This window comes from Pelecanus crispus, chromosome Z, assembly GCF_030463565.1.
Source record: "Pelecanus crispus isolate bPelCri1 chromosome Z, bPelCri1.pri, whole genome shotgun sequence".
In the NCBI taxonomy this organism is placed as follows: Eukaryota; Metazoa; Chordata; class Aves; order Pelecaniformes; family Pelecanidae; genus Pelecanus; species Pelecanus crispus.
The window spans coordinates 22,348,965-22,366,843 of record NC_134676.1 but is presented as its reverse complement, the minus strand read 5'-3'; the positions used below and the strand labels follow the sequence as shown (position 1 = coordinate 22,366,843).

The 17,879-nt window shown below is 37.9% G+C and overlaps 1 protein-coding gene across 5 annotated transcripts in view; it reads left to right on the top strand.

Moving 5' to 3' along the window:
- PDE4D (phosphodiesterase 4D) overlaps positions 1–17,879 on the top strand; it is a 424,494-nt gene that overhangs the window by 256,233 nt on the left and 150,382 nt on the right. The window contains exon 1 of one of the 5 annotated variants that reach the window (XM_075727016.1): positions 7,248–7,312. The exons of the other annotated variants lie outside the window; for them this stretch is intronic. Within the exon in view, the coding sequence (XP_075583131.1) occupies positions 7,248–7,312 (65 nt within the window). Of the gene's footprint in view, positions 1–7,247; positions 7,313–17,879 lie in introns of those variants that run through there. 5 annotated transcript variants of the gene reach the window in all.

Sequence of the window (17,879 nt, the reverse complement as noted above, 5' to 3'; positions counted from 1 at the left end):
GCAAATGTTGTACTTCTGCATGTCCATATAAAATGCTTGCTTTTTCATTTCTTCTTCCTGTACTAGCTAGATTAAGTCCTTGGAGTTTTCCATACCTTGAAAACAAACAGGAGATAAACAAGATTAGAGAACTTTATATAAATTCAAATGGATTTTTTGAAACACAAATGCCCTAGAGGTGTAGTTGCTCTTCAAGAAAGGTTTGGGAGCATAATGAATAATTTAGATTTAATTTTACTTCCTCACATTTTTTTTAAGGACTTAGAAGTATGGATGATGTCATTCTACCAACCAAGAATCTTATCCGTGTTTGACTTAACTCAGTTCATAGTCCAATACCTATGTATGCCAAGTTTCCAGTGAAGATCATGGGGAAATCCACTCTCCTGTTTTGTAGAGAACTGTGCTGTTACACTGATGTAAATACGCCACCTCAGATTTGTTTTCAGAAAGACTTTCTCATAGTAAAAGTTGATTGCTTCACTGCTTCTGAAAAGACAAAAGCATTACTGAAACATATTCATTTTAGAATACGTGTGGCTGGAGAATACAGCTTTGCTGTTAATGGTATATTTTTGTTCTCCACAAGGTTGGAAAAAAGGTGCTTTAATGTGTAAGATTAGCTAACATACTTAAAATTTAAGTGTATGTGAAAATTGTCAGGTTGTATAAATTCTGTCTTCTTGAAATGGTGGTATTCCTAAGTGTCTTCCAGACTTCTTTTCTTAATCTCCCACTTTTCTGAGTGATAATTAGCAGAGCTGTCCCATTCTTCTGAACAGGATGATGATGAAAGAGGATATATCCTACAAAGTATCATTGTTCTTAAAGTTGTACGCCTGACTTTCAACAGTTAACTTTGTCCAGGACGAGTCCCAATCATGAAATCTTTGTAAAAGGAATACAGTTCTCTCTTGCTTTTCCTAGCAGCCACTTCTTCATTAACAAAAGAGAAAAAGATGTTAGTCTTTACCTTTTTTCTAGCCAAAAAGACTGACATATTGCACTTGGAAAACATAGCTACTGCTTAATTCTGTACTGACTTAAGTATGAGCCACCAATGTTTCTTTTTTAAGCACTATTTAGCTAAGATTGTAGTCCAAGTTTGTGTGGAGCAAATAGTTGAAAAACAGAAGGCCTGATGGAAACATTGATAGATTTTCCTTTTAACAGTGTAATTAGTGCTGTAATTATTGCAGCATGTCCATTTAGAGCTGACAAAAAGACTCTGTTTTTAGAATACAAACCATATGGGGGTGGGGGAGAGGAAGGGGGGGAGAGAGAGGAAGAGAGGAAGAGAGAGAGGGAGGGAGGGAGATGGTTGAATATCTAGGGGGATATTTTATGTCTTTTTTTAAAAAAAAGGAAGAACAACCTGACACACTAGGCAGCCTTATCTCAGCTCAAAGTCCAAAGTCTTCCAGTGGGCTAGTATTTAATTTTAGGCTACACACTGTTATCCAGTATTAGTCCAACATTAGCAGGTACCTTTTATTCCAACCTTAATGCTAGACATAACGATAGACCACAGCCATAGCTGATAGCACAAGCTCACACTGTTTTCCTAGGATAAAATATTTGTCAGAAAAAAATATTCTTCTACTCCTAAAAATAACCTTTTTTTTTTTTTCTTTTTGAATCTCTAGCAATGAAGCTTTACACAGGTACTAGATGCATTCTGATAAAGCTTTATTTCTGCAACTAAGTCTACATGGACCAGCAATGGTCAGTTAGTACTGAATTTGCTAATCTCTAATTGCATAACGGACCGAATCAAATGAAAACTGGGCCAGAATAAAGGCAGAGGGGCGTGTTTTAAGCCCATCATATATCAAGAACCTGGCTTTGCTGTGTGATGGAGCAAGGCACTGTAAGGCCTCTCTCCAAGGCATGCCTCATTTGCTGCTCATGGTACAGCTCAGGCAGCAGCACCTGGCAGCTTCAAAGGGTACTGGGACTGAGTATCCTCAGCCAAGGCATCATGGCAGAACAGGGTGTCCTCGCACAAGGCCGTCTTTGCCATGCTACCTACGAGGAGTTTTGCATGCCTGAGTCTGGGTGAAGACTTTGTAGAGCACAGAGTAACTTTATTTACACTGTAATCACTGAGCAAATAAGCCATATTTATTCATAAGTCAGGTAGCTTGATCCAGGCAGCTAAATGTAAATGAATGTAGAAAGGAAACACTAATGACTTATGTTGTATTTCTTTTGTACCCTTTGGTTTGCCTTTTTCCATTTGTAAGAATTCTAAGCTGTAATTATTATTACATTTTTTTGTTATTTTACTTATGCAGTTATGTATACCTTTTTCCTCTTTGTTAAAGTCACTCCAGTCAAAAGGGAATATGCTGTTACCTAGAAATGAAAGGCAGAGTTTAATTCCCTGGGATTCTGTCAACACCCTACGAAAGAATATTTTCTAAATCATTTGCTATGGTGAGCAGTGGCAAAGTTTCTGGTGGGTCAGAAATTTCCTTCTCTAATTGTCTTGCTTAATGCTTGTTATTGAAAGATGTCTCTTCTGAACCTACACCTGCATTACTAGTTCTCAAACCCACCCATGCAAGAAATGTAAGAATATCTTGTTAATCTTTTCTGTCCTTTGGTCTTGTTCTGCAGTACAGCACATAAGCAGATTAAACTAGTGCTGTGGATGAGCTAGGATGAACCGTGCAACTCACAGTTTAGCTAAACTAACCAGTATTGTACTTAGCTTGTGAGAAAATGTTTCCCATTGTGGAGTATGTGCTCCTAGCGATTAGAAAGGTTGGGTCTGGATCTCAGTGCATATTCTTTGTATATTGAAAACTGTATTTCATATAAACATGTAAACTGGCAAGCGTATATGAAGAAAAGGAAAGATACAAAGTGTGCACCAGACCAGATGCAATAGTAGCTACGCAATGCCAGGGATAGTCCTGAGTGAATGAGCCCAGCTTCAAGTTTTGAGAGATACTTTAATAGTGCTATCTGAACTAATTTCATGATGAAACTAAGATTGCACATCAAGAAGCAGCAGCTTGTTGTATACCTTTCATTGGCTAATGTGCATTCCAAACAAAATACTTAAAAGCCCAGTCATTCTTTACGTGTTAAGGCTTGATGCTAGGCTTCCAGGATTCTGTTTCTCTTGGTACATTGCCAGTGTCCCTAAGTGTCCTAAAGCAATGCATATTTGCTAGAAATTCCTGAATTTTTCACCCCAGTAAACAAGAAAAGTGGTATCAGCTGTTGCAGTTTTAATTTACAATGTTAAACTCAAGTCTTACCAGACTACAGGGGCTTTTCACTTCGTCTTAAAAAGGAAAATTGTGAATGTATTTCTTCAGTTTGTATACAACAGCAGCAATAATAACCTGGCACCTATTGCATGTTTTCAGCCCTTTGATGTCGAAGTGCTTTTCAAGCAGCATGATGTGCGTTATCCCTGTTTTACAAATGAAGAAGCCAAGCCTCAGAATGTTTAAGCAAATTTTCCATGCTCTCAAGACAAAGTTGTTCCCAAGCATTGAGCAGAACAGTCAGTCCCCTCGTTCCCTAAGCCAGGCTTTTTCCAATTCATTTTAATTTTCAATTTAGTGCAATGTAACACTGGTTTAATTCAATTAGTTACTAATTTGAAGATGAGTAACTAAGATGCAAGCATCATTAAAGTGGGTTGAATCCTACACGCATTTTATTATTGGTGTTATTATTTCTGTGTCTTTTCTTCCTTAGACAGCTTAACTATACAGCCAAAACCTCAGTCAGTGGATACATGCAGATAAAAAATATTGTTGCTTTTCTTGCTGCTTTTATTATTAGTGGATAATAAGCAGTACTGAACGGCTCCATCTTTCAGTATTTTCAGTAATTTAAAATCTTTTCTTCCTTATTTTCATTATGCAATCAACACTTGCCTTAACTGTGATGGCATACCAAAAAGAGCTCAGTTCAAGAGCCTTTATTCCTGCCATCCTAAAAAAGGATTCCAAAAAGGAAAAGAAATACGATTTTTTTGAAGTTACAGAAGTACATGTACCAATTAGATGCTACAAATGCCCTGTTGCATTTGTCTCAAATGCTTGCATTTATGTATTATGTATATTATATGTGCACCTATAAAGCTATGCACATCTTTTTATGAACATGCAGTGTACAATAATGAATATGCTTATATGTATCGTTATAGTAGTTTAAATATATATCTGTACATTTGCATCTTGGCATTTTGGATTTAATAACATAAAATGCAGTAGCTCTTACTCATAAAATATTGTTCTGGGAAAAAAGAAGGCTTCCAATTAACACAGATACACTTCCATCTTCCAATATGTAAATCTTAGCTCTTAAAATGAAGTTGGATCTGACACTGTGGTTTCTTATGTCTTTGAGAATTTTCATTTACTCCTCTTGCTGACAGCTTCTTACTGGCTATTTTAACAATTAATTAACTGATATCACAATTTTCCATTGATATCAGAGTGGAATGGCCATTTCTGTCTTTATTCTGTTAATTTCTCCTAATTGCACTCTCTCTTAATTCCTCAAATTACAAGAAATTGAAAGTTTATATTATTTGACCCCATACCAAGACCCAGGGCCTAAAAATAAAAGCTGTGTCATCTTCTATGAGCGCAGTGGACTGGTATGCTCTTACCTTTATTTAAATGTGAGATAAAACTACCATTGATACTAATTTTTCTTAGCTTCACCAAAGTCAATTTTTTAATTTCACATAAAACTAACCTTTCCTGGAGGACTGTGAGCTCTCCCTCCTACTGATACATTCCTTTTTGCAGGAAACTGATGTTTCTAAGGTTGCTACCTGAGGACAGGCTGTGATTTGACTGCTTGGAATATGGTTGCAATACCATAATCTTCTTGTTGCTAATTAATATATATTTCATAATAGCACCTGGTCTGAAGTTGGCAGACACTTAAGAGGGCAGGGGTTTATTTCTAAGGAGCTGATGAAGGAGACCAAAAAAGAAAGCATGTTACCAATAGGTGTTAGTACGTACCTCCATTGATGATCTGCATCTCCATCAGGCTTTTTTTTTTTTTTAATCTGCATTAAAAAACACTACTTTAATTATATAAGTACCTGTAACTACAATGTATTTATACTGTATAGTAATATTTAGTATATAAATATACTACACTATATTTCTAGTTATATTTCTATCAACTACAAGTAAGATGCAGTATCTTGACTGATACGCTTTTGAGAAGAAATCATCCTGAGGTATCTACCGTGTGGCACAGCAGAAGTAGTCCTTGAATATTTCATTCCAGTATGGTATTATGAACCCACTTAGTCAAAAGCTTTGTTTTCTTTCATTTTGTGTTCCCTCATTGATATGGGAATAATGTTGATATTTATCAATAATAAATAGAGACAAACTTTTAAAAAAGCTTTAAAATAGCCAGCTATTCTGTAATAGCCCAGCACCTCTATTTCATATGATTTTTGTTTTTTGACCTATTCCATCTGTTTAAGGAATAAAAAAGTTTCACACGGTGCCTGATTTATGTCCACTTCTATAGATGTGTGACCTGCATAGTGACAGACTCAGCAGTTACTAAAGGTCCCATGACTGTATGACCCTTTGAGCTAAATTTACCGCAGATGCTTTATCCACTCTTTGAGGTTAACTTTTACGGTTCCACAGGACTCTTAAAAAAGGTCCTGCGTTAACCACTAGGTGATATTTGAAAGATAGGTGCCAGAAAGCATGAAGAACAGAATGCTAAGCAAGAAACCTTATCAACATTCCTTCTGCTGTTGTGGAGCACTTTATATGCAGATGACTGGCACAAGCCTCCAGGGCAGTTAGGAACATTCCTGTTGATACACTATGTAGTTGGTAATGCATGTTATTGTACTGTTATAAAATAAAGTGAAAAAGTTCTAGAGAGCTTTACACACTTTACGCACATTCCTATTTGATTAATTTTTTGATATTTTAAGGCATAGGCTGTTTAACGTGTTTTTCTTCTATTTGCCAAGTCTATATAAATTTTATAAATACAATTTTTAGTGCTTGCTTTCATTATCAACCTAGCTACACTACTATCAAAAATAATATACTGCAACACTTGTAAAGACTGTACAAAGGAATGGCTTTACGCATGTAACCACTTGTTGAGCAATAACTTTGCTCCTTCAGTTTAAAAACAATCCTAACACAGTTCAGAGCAAATTCAAAATGTATAATTTAAATGGTATACTCACTGTCCAGTTCTCTGCATTTTTTTCATCTTCTAACACTGAAATTGCCAAATATGCTTACACTAAAATTTCCTAAAAGGAATTAACTCTCAAAGCTTTTATGGTAAGTTTTTGGCCAGAAATTATAAATGCAAGTTCGTTTGTAATGCATAAACTATTAGTGTATTTATTGTAACAGGAAAAGATCTCTTTCTGCAGCACAGTAGAGAGGACATCATGTTAGAGTTCTTTAACTGAGGTATTTTGTCCTTCAGTGATTTATAACAATAGCTGTCTCTATGTGTGTTTGACTTTAACAGTCAACAAGGAATTTTATTTTTACTTAACTTCCCCACAGTGTTTTGAATGTCTTTCAGACAGGGAATACTTTCTGTTTTGTGAAGTTAGACAATAGTACCTATTCACAGTATCTAGGCAAGGGTTAGGAGAAAAAGAAAGGGAAGAATTAAATTTCTAGGTAAGGCTTTTAGTTAACTTAGAATTAAAAAACTTTGTTCCTTTCTTTACCCCACAAAGACTAATTTATCTAGCATGTCCCTAAGTGGAAATTCCCTGCAAACTCACTAATGTTACTGTAACTTACAGTCACCTTTTCCTTTCATTTATTATCCATCAGTATTGTTCCTTTTTTTTTTTTTTTTTTTTTTACCGTGATTGACCTTTAAACCTGTTGTTATCAAACTGCAAGAAAGAGATAGAGACTCTTGTCAGCTGCCTTCATTTCCATGTGACCTGCAGGGAGAATAGATTCAAACCAGACTAGTTCCTCCCAGGGCAATACAAGGCAGAAGAGAAAAGCACTGTCATTTCCGAAGAGCACAGTGCTAGAGTAAATTCAGTGTGACAAAGGAAGGAGTTGCAGCGTGTTAGAATTCTTCCTCCACAGCCTGGATTATTACAGGAGATGGATTTCAAGCGTTTTAAAAAGCAGAGGATTTAAAAAAATACTTCGAAATGGAGTACTTTGAGAATAAGCTTTGTAAGGACAACTGATGTTTGACTGCTAGAAATACTGAAGGAATTGTTCAAAATGAGCATTGTTATGAAGCCGAGATCCAGATCTACCAGCTCCTTAAGGACTGCCGACGCAGTGTGGTAACGTGTTTGCTTTGTTTCTTTCAAGCTCCCCTTCCTATTATGACACGCAGACGTGTCCCAAGAAAAGTCACAGGGTTTAATTTTGACCTGATAGATTTTGCATGGTTATTGAAGATGTTCAGCTACTGAGTTTCACAATTAATAGATTAAGAAACAAAATTAATTAGCTTTTTCTTGCACAATACTGTGTGTAGCATTTTTTAAATGAGGGCCCATTACATACGTTTTTCCTATTCAGTATTCAGGTTCAGTCCTTGCACTTACAGGTACCTTCTAAATATCTTCAGTAGATTTATTTCAGGAACAAAGTTATAATATAAAGCTTGCAGTTCTGGAGTCTGGAGGGTAAAATGAAGCTATAGTTTGCATGAGCTATTTTGGGATACTTACATGTAGTTTTCCTGCATAAATAGACTGACTGGTAGAGATAAGTGTCCTGGGAGGAGACAGACTTTATAGTGGCATGTGTGAGACTGTGCTGTGTTATACTTCCTGCATTTCCCCTCCTCTCAGAGGCTCAGAGGAATAGAAGCAGACTGTAATAGTGATCTGTGTGTATGCTTTTCTTGTAGATATTTTCAGTTAGCAATCAGCAAAGTTCTGTCTTTTGATTAATTATTTTTTCTTGTGATAACTTTATGCTTTATATAGCTTAATAGGCACTGACAGGACAGGTTTCTATTAGGTATGCAAAATGAATTCCCTCTTCTCTTTTAGTGCCTCCCACATTTTTTTCCTCTGTGTTTTTAACAAAAGTACCATCATTTTAATAAACACATAATAGACTAATAGTTCAGGGCTATATTTAACTCATATAAAAAGATGTTTTTTACAATACAGCCTTTGTTTAGAAATAAATGGCTGATTTGTTACTGTGGGATAGACTAGTAACTAAATACATGTCTTTGTGAGGAAATATATCAAGTTAATTGAACATTAGCGTATTAAAAACTTTATTTTTCAAATAGTCTTGGTTCTGAGTTGAAGCCATGTCAGTACTACCATTAAAGCAGTTAGGAATTTTTTCCAGCTATCCTTTACTAAAACCATTTTGTATTAAAAGAAAATTAAATAACTACGCTACTCAAGCTAAAGAGTAGTCCCAGTTGTTCTCAGAAACTGCTAAGGAAGAGTTTTGCTGAAATAACTGCAGTAAGTTGTGGATCTATAGCTTTATTAAAATGTAATAAAGTAATGCAATGTCAATGACCTATGTATTGCTAAAGTGTTACACTGTGCAGGGTGTCTCCAAGGTAGTGAGCTAAAACATACATACGTTAATTATTACATACAGCTGTGCAAATAAATCAGTATCTTTCTGATTAATTCTTCTGCCTTTCAGTTACTGCTTTTTTGACTGCTTCTATTGATTCTTGCAGGAAAAAAAAGAAATAATTTCAAAGAAAAAAAATCCTTGTAGCCGATACGTGCAGGCTGATTTGACCATCAAGTATTCTGTCTAAAATACCTGCCTACCTCCCTTTAGTTGCTGATGCCTTTAGTTATAACATTGATCTGGTAGGAGAGAATACCTTTTCTGCTAATTGTGAATTGGGAGTCCTCTGCTACGCTGCCATTTGGAAACAGTACCTGAGCTCGGGGGTGGCTTTCGGGGAGATACTTGGAGACTGACTAGACAAGGTACATGCTGTTCTCTGGCAGCATGGAGCGAAGCCAGGCAAGCCCTGCCCCAGCCAGAGACCAGAGGGAAACTGGCGTGCAGAGGGAGGAGAGAAAGGGAGGGAGCTGCCCGCCAAGTTCACGCTTCTGGCCGCCTCCGGGGAGCTGGCAGCTCAAGCCAGCCCACCCTACCCGCGCTGCCCAGCCGAGCAACCTTCCTGGTGGGCCTGAGCAGGACCCGTTTCCAAATCACCTGCGTGACTTTGGTTGGTGTTCTTAGTCACCAGACTCAGGAGTCTGTGGGTTTGTCCCCATGGGTCAGGGCTGCTCCCTGAAGTTCTGTGGGACGGAACAGCAACACTGCAGTCTCGCCACAGTATGAAACGGCACCAAAATGCGTAGGGACAAGTAATGTGATGACGTCAGGAGCGCTGATGGATGTTCAGGCCAGGAAGCAGGGAGAGCTCCAGCATAGAATCATAGAATCATGGAATCGTTTAGCTTGGAAAAGACCTTTAAGATCATCAACTCCAACCATTAACCTACACTACCAAGTCTACTCTAAGCCAATCAAGGGTAGACTAGACTAGCATGCCATTCTCCTTTCTTTATCTGTTAACGTAGCAATCCTGCTGTGTGTTGAAGGAGCAGGGGTGACGGGGGGAAGGAGAAGATGGGAGAATGTGAGTAGAAAAGCCACAGGGGTCGTGGGTCCCAGGACCACAGGGACTGAGTGACAGGGTTGTACTGCAGTATGGATATCCCTCTTGCAAGGGTGTTGAGAGAAATGGTCCCAGAATGTCCTTACACTGCAGTTTCCAATGGAAACAAAGTTCCCATGAAGAACAGCAACCAGGCTCCCAACATGCAGAGACCAGTGAAAGCATGGAAGAGACTTACAGACAAGGCAGAGAAACCTCTGGTTTGGGTCACTGAAATCACAGTCACCCTCTGTCCAAAAGGTGCAATAACTTCAGGGTATGTGGTAAAAGCATGATATTCTTTTCAGTATCAATATTATGAAGCATCTGAAGGGTATCACCTGCTGGCAGTGTGCAGAGGTGCTCCAGCTGGCTTTGAGGAGCTGCAGCTGAGCCCAGGCTGTGCTGATTCTTCCCCTTGCAAAGCTGGCTTGGTCGCTGCTGGCTGCAGCTTCTTAACATGACAGTACGGTCTGTAGGCAAACCCTCTCTTTCTGATGCACCTTGGAAAATTTCTCCTGACGTTACACTGACTGGAGTAAAAGCAGATAGTTGGTATTTATGCAAAATAAGAAGGTGACTTACTTAAGGATTATTACCTGTTACATTAATGCTGCTCAATTCTGCCACTCATTCCTACTCACTCCTAACTTCGGGATGTGATTGTGAAGTGTGGTGGTTGTGAATCAGAACATTTCTGGGAAATAGTCTAGAAGGGATAAACGATGGTACAGACTTTTCAGTGAAGACAATTCTTGTTATTCCTGAGGAGAAATAACAAGGTAGTAAGGAAACTCACTGTAAAATAAAACCTTGGCTGAGACAGGAGTACATACATTTAAATGAGAATATGACTCCACTTTCTTGACTATTTGCCACTGAAGAGTGCAGCAGCAGTCTTGACAGAAAATGTCATATTTCTGTTGGGTTTCTTCTTTTGTAATGAAGGAAAAGTTTGAACTTATAAAAAAGTACCATTTTGGAGGAACTGAATTGAAATGTTGGAAGTTTAAGAGAGGAACTGATGGCAAGTCAAGCAAGCAGTGAGGGTTGTTGGACAACAGCTTACTGTTCAGAAAAGATGCAGCTATCAGATTTTAGAACTTCTTTATTTTTTCGTGATATAGGTAATTAGCCCAAAGAGCTAATAAGCTTCAGGAGTACTGTCAGCTCTTTGCCACAATCCTTGTGGTGTGTCTACAGTTGATAGTTATCTGTTTACTTTGTGGGTGGGCCTTCCTCTGTCTTTATTTATTTTTTGTAACATATGCCAATTCAGGCTTTCCTGTTTTTTGGAACTTAGGGTTGGCTGATCTGCAGAGGGCACATCCCAGCCTCCCCAGTGCCCCTGAGAGCAAGAGGCCTTTGATGATTCAGCCTGTGGTATTCTGTAGAACAATGCGTCTGTTCTTATTTAACTCCAGAAGTGGGTGATACTGCTTTTTTGCGATGTCATGAAGTTTGGTAGATTGGAGATTGCTGAAGGATGTTGTCAAGTATGACTTTCTCAGTCTATAGCATATTTATAGATAAGTGGAACAAAACTGATCTATTGGATGAGCTTTTCATGATCATACCCTTAATATGTAGATCACAATAGGGATGCTAAATACAAGTTTTATTGAATGGAGACAAGGAAATGCTTGTGGCCTGACATGAGTGGGTAGTGTTGTTTCTGGAGCAGAAGAGCTAGGACAGAAGAATGGGATGAGATCCAGGTGTGCTGACTGGAGGTAGCTGCACTGGCTTCCTGACTTAAAGGTACCACAAAGGAGAACTCTGCCGTAGGCATGACCCCCTCTTTTGGTACCCACGTCTGGCAGGAGGAAGCTGTGGCTACATCACGCTGCCTAGAGACTGGCCATCCCAAAACAGTGCAGTTCCTTGATTAATTGCTTGGTGTTAGCAAAGCTAATGCCACTATAAAGATGATGAATAGATGTAATAAATGCTACTGAATGAGTCGTATACCTCTAGGTTATTGGCATCGGTTGAATATTTGAAGTAACTGCTGACTTTCAGACTGGGAATCCCAGTGCTGGGGAGATCAGGAGCAAAACCAGGGTATTCCTTGAAGGAGTCTGTCTGCAGGGTAGGGAACAGTGCGTAAATGTAACTATGAATAATATTAACAGCATGCATACCACTTGGCTGTTGAAGAGTTCACATTTTTTATTCCTTTACTGGATGAATCTTTTTTCCTCTCCAGTATTACGATTGTTTGTGAGAGGCAAGTGCCTGTTGTCATTGTTGGCGATATGACCTGTCCCCTGTTGCCATAGCTTATGTAACTGCCATTGAAAAGAGGGCTGGGATCTCACATAATTTTCAATTACACTTCCAGTAGTTGAAGATGTTGAATACAGTCCATTGGGAAAGTTCAATGCAAGCTGTACGGTGTGCAAACTCATGGGGACACTGAAGTACCAAATATCATATGCAGAATTGGGGGATTTCTGAATGCTGAACAAAGCCTGCAAGCTAGAGATGACCTTTCCTACACGAAGTCTGACTTCAGTGGCATTCGTAGGTGACTTCATTTAGCAAAATAGGCTTTCATAAGCAGTATGGGCCTCAAATCATGATGACCATAGAAATTTGAGGTGGTATATGCGCTTTTATTTATTCTGCCACTGTTAGTGCTAATGAGGAAGCCTGCATAGTCAGCATTGCACTGTTTTCCAGAGTGTGATATGTTAAACAGTGTTATTTTTACAAAATTAAATGGGAACAAATGCTATTTTCTCTAGTGAATTAAGGGTGGAGTTTGAGGTGATCAAGTATTCTATTTTCTAACAATACAAGACATGTCCTACTAGGCCTGACCAATGGCCTACCTAACCTAGTGTTCTGTCTTCACCTGCAGCAACAGGAGAACATGAAAGCCTGTCCAATTTCTGCAGTCCATTCCCATCATATTGCCCAGCATCTGCTGGTGTTGTATTAGGGATGTTATAGGGTTCATCCTTGCCTGTTCCCTTTAGAGTCCATCTAAGCACCTGTTGCCCATGGATTTGTCTAATCTCTTTTTTTGAATTTGCTGCTACGGTCTTCTTCCACAGCCTTCTGACAACCTTTCTGACTATGTAGGAAAGCACTTTCTCTACTGTGCTTTGAAGTGGTGTCCTACTGGTTTCAACAAGTGTCCCTTAGTTCTGTCATTGTGGCATTTCATGAAAGATTCTGCATTCACTTTATCCACCAACTTCATGATTTTGTAAAGCTCAGTCGTAACCTCCTCAGCCTTTTCTTGTAGAAATTGAAGAGTTGTAGCCTTCTTAAATTTTCAGAAATAGGCTGCTGCCCCATCCTTGATAATTTTAGCTGCCGTTCTTTGTATTTCCTCAAACACGACTGTGTCCTTGAAATATAGAGACCACACTGCACGCATTACTCGACATGAACACACCAAGGTTTCTGTACAGAGGTAAAATTACGCCTGCTTTTTTTCTCAGTACCTTTGTTGATGATGCCCAGTATGCTGTTAGCATTTTTGACTGCTATTTCAAGCTGAGTCAGTGATTTTACAGAATCTTTACTGTTTTTTCTTGCCACTACAATCTTTTGGCTTGGTCTCATATTTCCATTTTTTATAGCAGAAGTATTAGACTTGGCAAGATAAAATACAATTCCTTTAACATGAATGTGATAACAACTGCTGTCTTGAAATAGTAAATGGGTTTTTTAAGCAAACAAAAATATTGCAAACTATGCCAAACAGAACAAATGGCAAAGTTTGACTCCAGCAAAGAAAAGGCGCTTCCTCAGGGACATTCTCTTTCAAGCTACACCCAGAAAAACATACGTTACATTCTTTCCCCACCACATGCAAGCACACAATGCAGTTCCCTGCCACTCATTTCAGTGTACAATCCACTCTCAATTTTCCTGAAGCCATAATCTTGTCTTTACAGCACACTTTGTTCTCACACCTTCTCCCTGTGCACAACTGTAGATTATCAGGTTGTGGACAAAGCTCTGTTCAAATGTAACTGGACCATGAGGCCAGTGGAGATGAGGCACTTCAGTGTCTGTCCCTAGCATAACATAAGGGAGAGAGCAGCAAGCTTCATGGGGAGCTCACTTGACAGCTCAGCCTGAATACCAAAAGCCCATTTACAGCTGGTTCAACTGAGGATATGAGGCGGCCCAAATCTGGATCAGTGTTGACATGCCTTGATAGAAGTCCTCTCCCTTTTATTCCCTTCCATTACACCATGGCTGAACTAGTTGGTTGCATTTTTTCCCAAGATAAGGGGCACCTTTTTTCCAACACAATTTCCTGAGAAGCACAATTACAGTGTAAAGCGTAACAGACAGGATTCAGCTCACCTAAAGAGAGATGTCTGCCATACCAGCACTACTAACAAAGAAATACTTGTTTTCGGAGTATGACTACATCATGTATTTTAGATGTCTGCCTTGGGAGGAGTTGTGCTCTTGATGTCACTGATTTTATTAACAAAAGCTCCGCTGAATATAAATAATGCATATAAATGGAATCTAACTTGTATATGGGCACCTGCAGTGTGCACATTTAACCAGATTAATTCTTTCTAATGCAAGTAACTTATCTTATGCTGAATGCATACTTTAATATTTAGTAGTTGTGGCATTATTTTATAATATAAGGACAGTATTCATATAAAACAAGGGAAGTCCAGTATGGAATATAATGTTTTGGAACACAGCAGCAAGAGTAAACCAACTACTTAGGCTGAATGTAATATTGAAAGAACCTTGTGCTCAAAGTGTGGTCAATTCACATACATGAAGTCACCAAGCAGTGATGTCATCATTCTGATGGCAACACAAATGACACAACCTCATTGCTGTGACTCCTATCAGATTTCAGCTATGGTGGGTTTTAATTCAGACTAATATGCACTACAGCATGGCTCTTAAGTCACGTTACAAAACACATAAGTAGATTTCTGCACTCCTTTATTTGTTTGCATTGGTGATACTGTGAATATGTGTGTATCTGTGACTTAAATAGGTGCATGACATGGCTGTAGTATGATATAATCTTTTAAATATATTTTTTCTTTCATCAAAAATTGTGCAACATTTTCAAACTTGTTATGTATAAAAAGAAAGAACCGTGCACAGCTTTAGAAGCTAAATGACAGAAACTGATTTTGCTGATCTGACCTCTGTTTTGAGGATTCAGGAAGCACAGAGAGGAACTCATGACTTAAATTTGTTTCTTCTCCCTTTCATTTGCTAGTTTTATAACAGCACCTGATGATGATATATAGCACTAATATACTCAAAACCTCAAGCACTAAGTCAAAAATACTTTTCTCTATAGATATTTGAGAAAGACTTTTCCCCTTCTATGAAAGTGTTAAGTATTAAAAAAGGAAGAAGGTTGCTTCAAAAGTGTGAATAACTGTCTTTTTTTGTCAGAGATCTCAAATTCAGTACAGATCAGTTGAAAAACTTCATTTCAGTAGTTTCATAATGCTTTGCTTCAATTTAATGATTTAAAACTATTATTCAAATCAACTATTTGAATAAAAAATCATGTCAGAGTAGAAAAAAGGGTTTTATTTTGATGAAAAAAGTTTTGATAATTCCAAAATTTATCCTTACATTTCTTTTAATAATATTTTTTTGTTAGAAGTTTCAGTTTCAGTGAAATGATATTGTTTAGTTACCAACTTTTTGAAGAAATTCCCATGTGTAATTCTATAAGACCCTACAAACAAATAGCTCTATAACATGTACCCATAACATGTTTCAAAGAAAGAAGGACATAGATGCTACATACATAGACAAACACATGGCAAAGACTTGCATGTTGCTGTCAGTTGTGCTGCCCTGGGAGCTGGTGGGATGATGCTGTACCAAGGCCAGTTAGACCTCCAACACGGTGACATGGCTGCACCACTTTCTGAACCCCAATGACTAACTCCACATGGCATAGTACATCTCACAGCTGCGGACAGCATCCATCCACACAAACATCAGCGCAGATTCCAGCAAGCAATTTTAGGAAATTCTTTCCAAGAGGTATATATAGAGAAAAAACAGCCAATTGCTACAAAAGCTTCTTGGTTGCTGCTGCCCTGGGGCACCACCTACACAAGATCAGTTACTTAAGATCATCTTCCTTCTCAGAGCTTTATAATCATAGTCATCTTTATTGTCTCAGAAATTTCCATATTTAGTGATTTGAAGCTTGTGAGGAGTGCTGTCATTTGACATGTGATATTTCCTTGACTTAGCAAACATCTATTTTCCTCTTGTCATATCCTTACACATTTGCCTTATTATCTGGGGTCCAAGTCTGTAGCTAGTTTACTTTTGCTTCCCCCCTTCTTTCTTTTGTGCTTTTTCTGTCCTCCTTATCTGCATTTAAATTTTCCTTTCCAACTGAGTTTGAAATAGCCTTCCTCATTTGAATGTAATGAAAATTTGCCTTTGCAAGACTGCCACAAAACAGTTATTTTCATAATGTTAACTTCATTTAATGAAAAAAAAAAATTTTGGTTTCAGGTTTTGCCTTCAAAATTTCCAGATATAAAATAGGTCTTTATATGCATTATATATATTTTTTTTATATATATATATGTGAGAGAGAGATATATATGATAATTGCATTATCACAGCTTTCATTCTTCCTTGTTCAACCTCTTTTACACTGTTTGACACCCGTATTGCTATATCACAAATCCAGTTATGTTGTAAACAGCTTAATCCTTTTAGTTTATTTGCATTTTAGACACATGATGCCTGTAAACTTGGACAAGTGTGCTTTTGTGGACGTATGTATATCTACATATAACATATTGTATATGTTATATACTATAACTTCCAGTTTCCTCTTTTGTATCTCTATATTTTCCAAGTGTGTCCAGTGTGCTAAAAATTTGATTTAGCCCTCACAAGTTATGTTTCTCCATATTTAGTGTGGGAAGCCACAGTGTAATAAAGCCTATACTCCTTATGGTGTATATGGCCAAATAAAGTACGTCACACTTCTGTGACTCCCTTTGTCTTAACAGTTTGTAGTCTTACTGCTGTCATCTTATGCCATCCTAAGGTGTGTCTGAATTAAATTGTATGTGTAAATACTATTTTCTTGTTCCCATCTTAACTTTTGTTCCAGTCAAGTTTTTTCATTCATAAAAATTTATCTGCATTATTTTCCACTTGGCATAGTTCCAGTAATTTTTATATAAACCTAAGTCTTATAGTCATGTGAAATTCTCAGCTGTCACATTTAAAAATAGAAGATTTAATGGTGAACAGAGAAGGTTGTAAATTTGAATTCAGTTTCAAAAATTAAATCTGAGGAAAAGCTCTGTTACTTGTTTTTGAAATCTCACCATTTTAAAGACAATCCCATCACCCATGCTTGTATAGTCAATAGAGGAAACAGTGTTGGTCTAGAGGGCTGTACAGAAAATCAGGCGTGACATCCTGACGCAGGCAGGTGCTCCCAGCTTTCCTCTGAGCTCTCTCCCGAGGGACTTCCAGGGAGCCTGGCCTCCACGTTCACACATCTGTGCAAATCTTTGCTGTAAATCTTCCCTGCATGATCTATAAACAAACGTTTTTTCAAGTTTGGCCAAGTGATGCTGGCAATTTTTTAGAAAACAAAACCCACCTTTTTGTTTTGTGTATTTACTTCTTATTCTTGATTCATGTGTGTATTTACTTTTCATGCTTTGCATAAAGATGGTATGATAACACCTTTATCTGCTGGGGTTGCAACATACATAGGAAAAAGGAAATATGGAGGAAGGATGTCTGATAGACTGAAATGCCATTTCACAAATGCTAGATAGATCTCATCCAATTCCTCTGTACAGTTTTTCATCACTTTTTAGTCTGTTAAGTCTGAAATGGCATAAAAATTTGTGGCAGGTATAGCCCCATTTTGTAGACAGAAATCTGATGAAGTAAAGATGAACGTGTAAAAGTTAGTGGGCCTGCACTTGCAGTGAGAGTGTTAGACCACTATTTAAGCTAGCTCTGACAGACTCAATGATAAGGTGGAACATGTTCACTTATGACAAATGAAAATTTACAACAAATGAAAATGTCAAGTTGCAAATGAACAACAGTAACATCATTACAGCTGCTGGTACATGTTCTGGTTACACTCATCAGCAGATGTTTTCCAGTAGTAGAGGCCATATTAGTCCCTTCTTGCTGTTCTTGCATACTTTTTTTGGCTACCAAAGAGAAACACACACAGAGTTACCCTAGAAAGGTCAGTAATGGAAAAA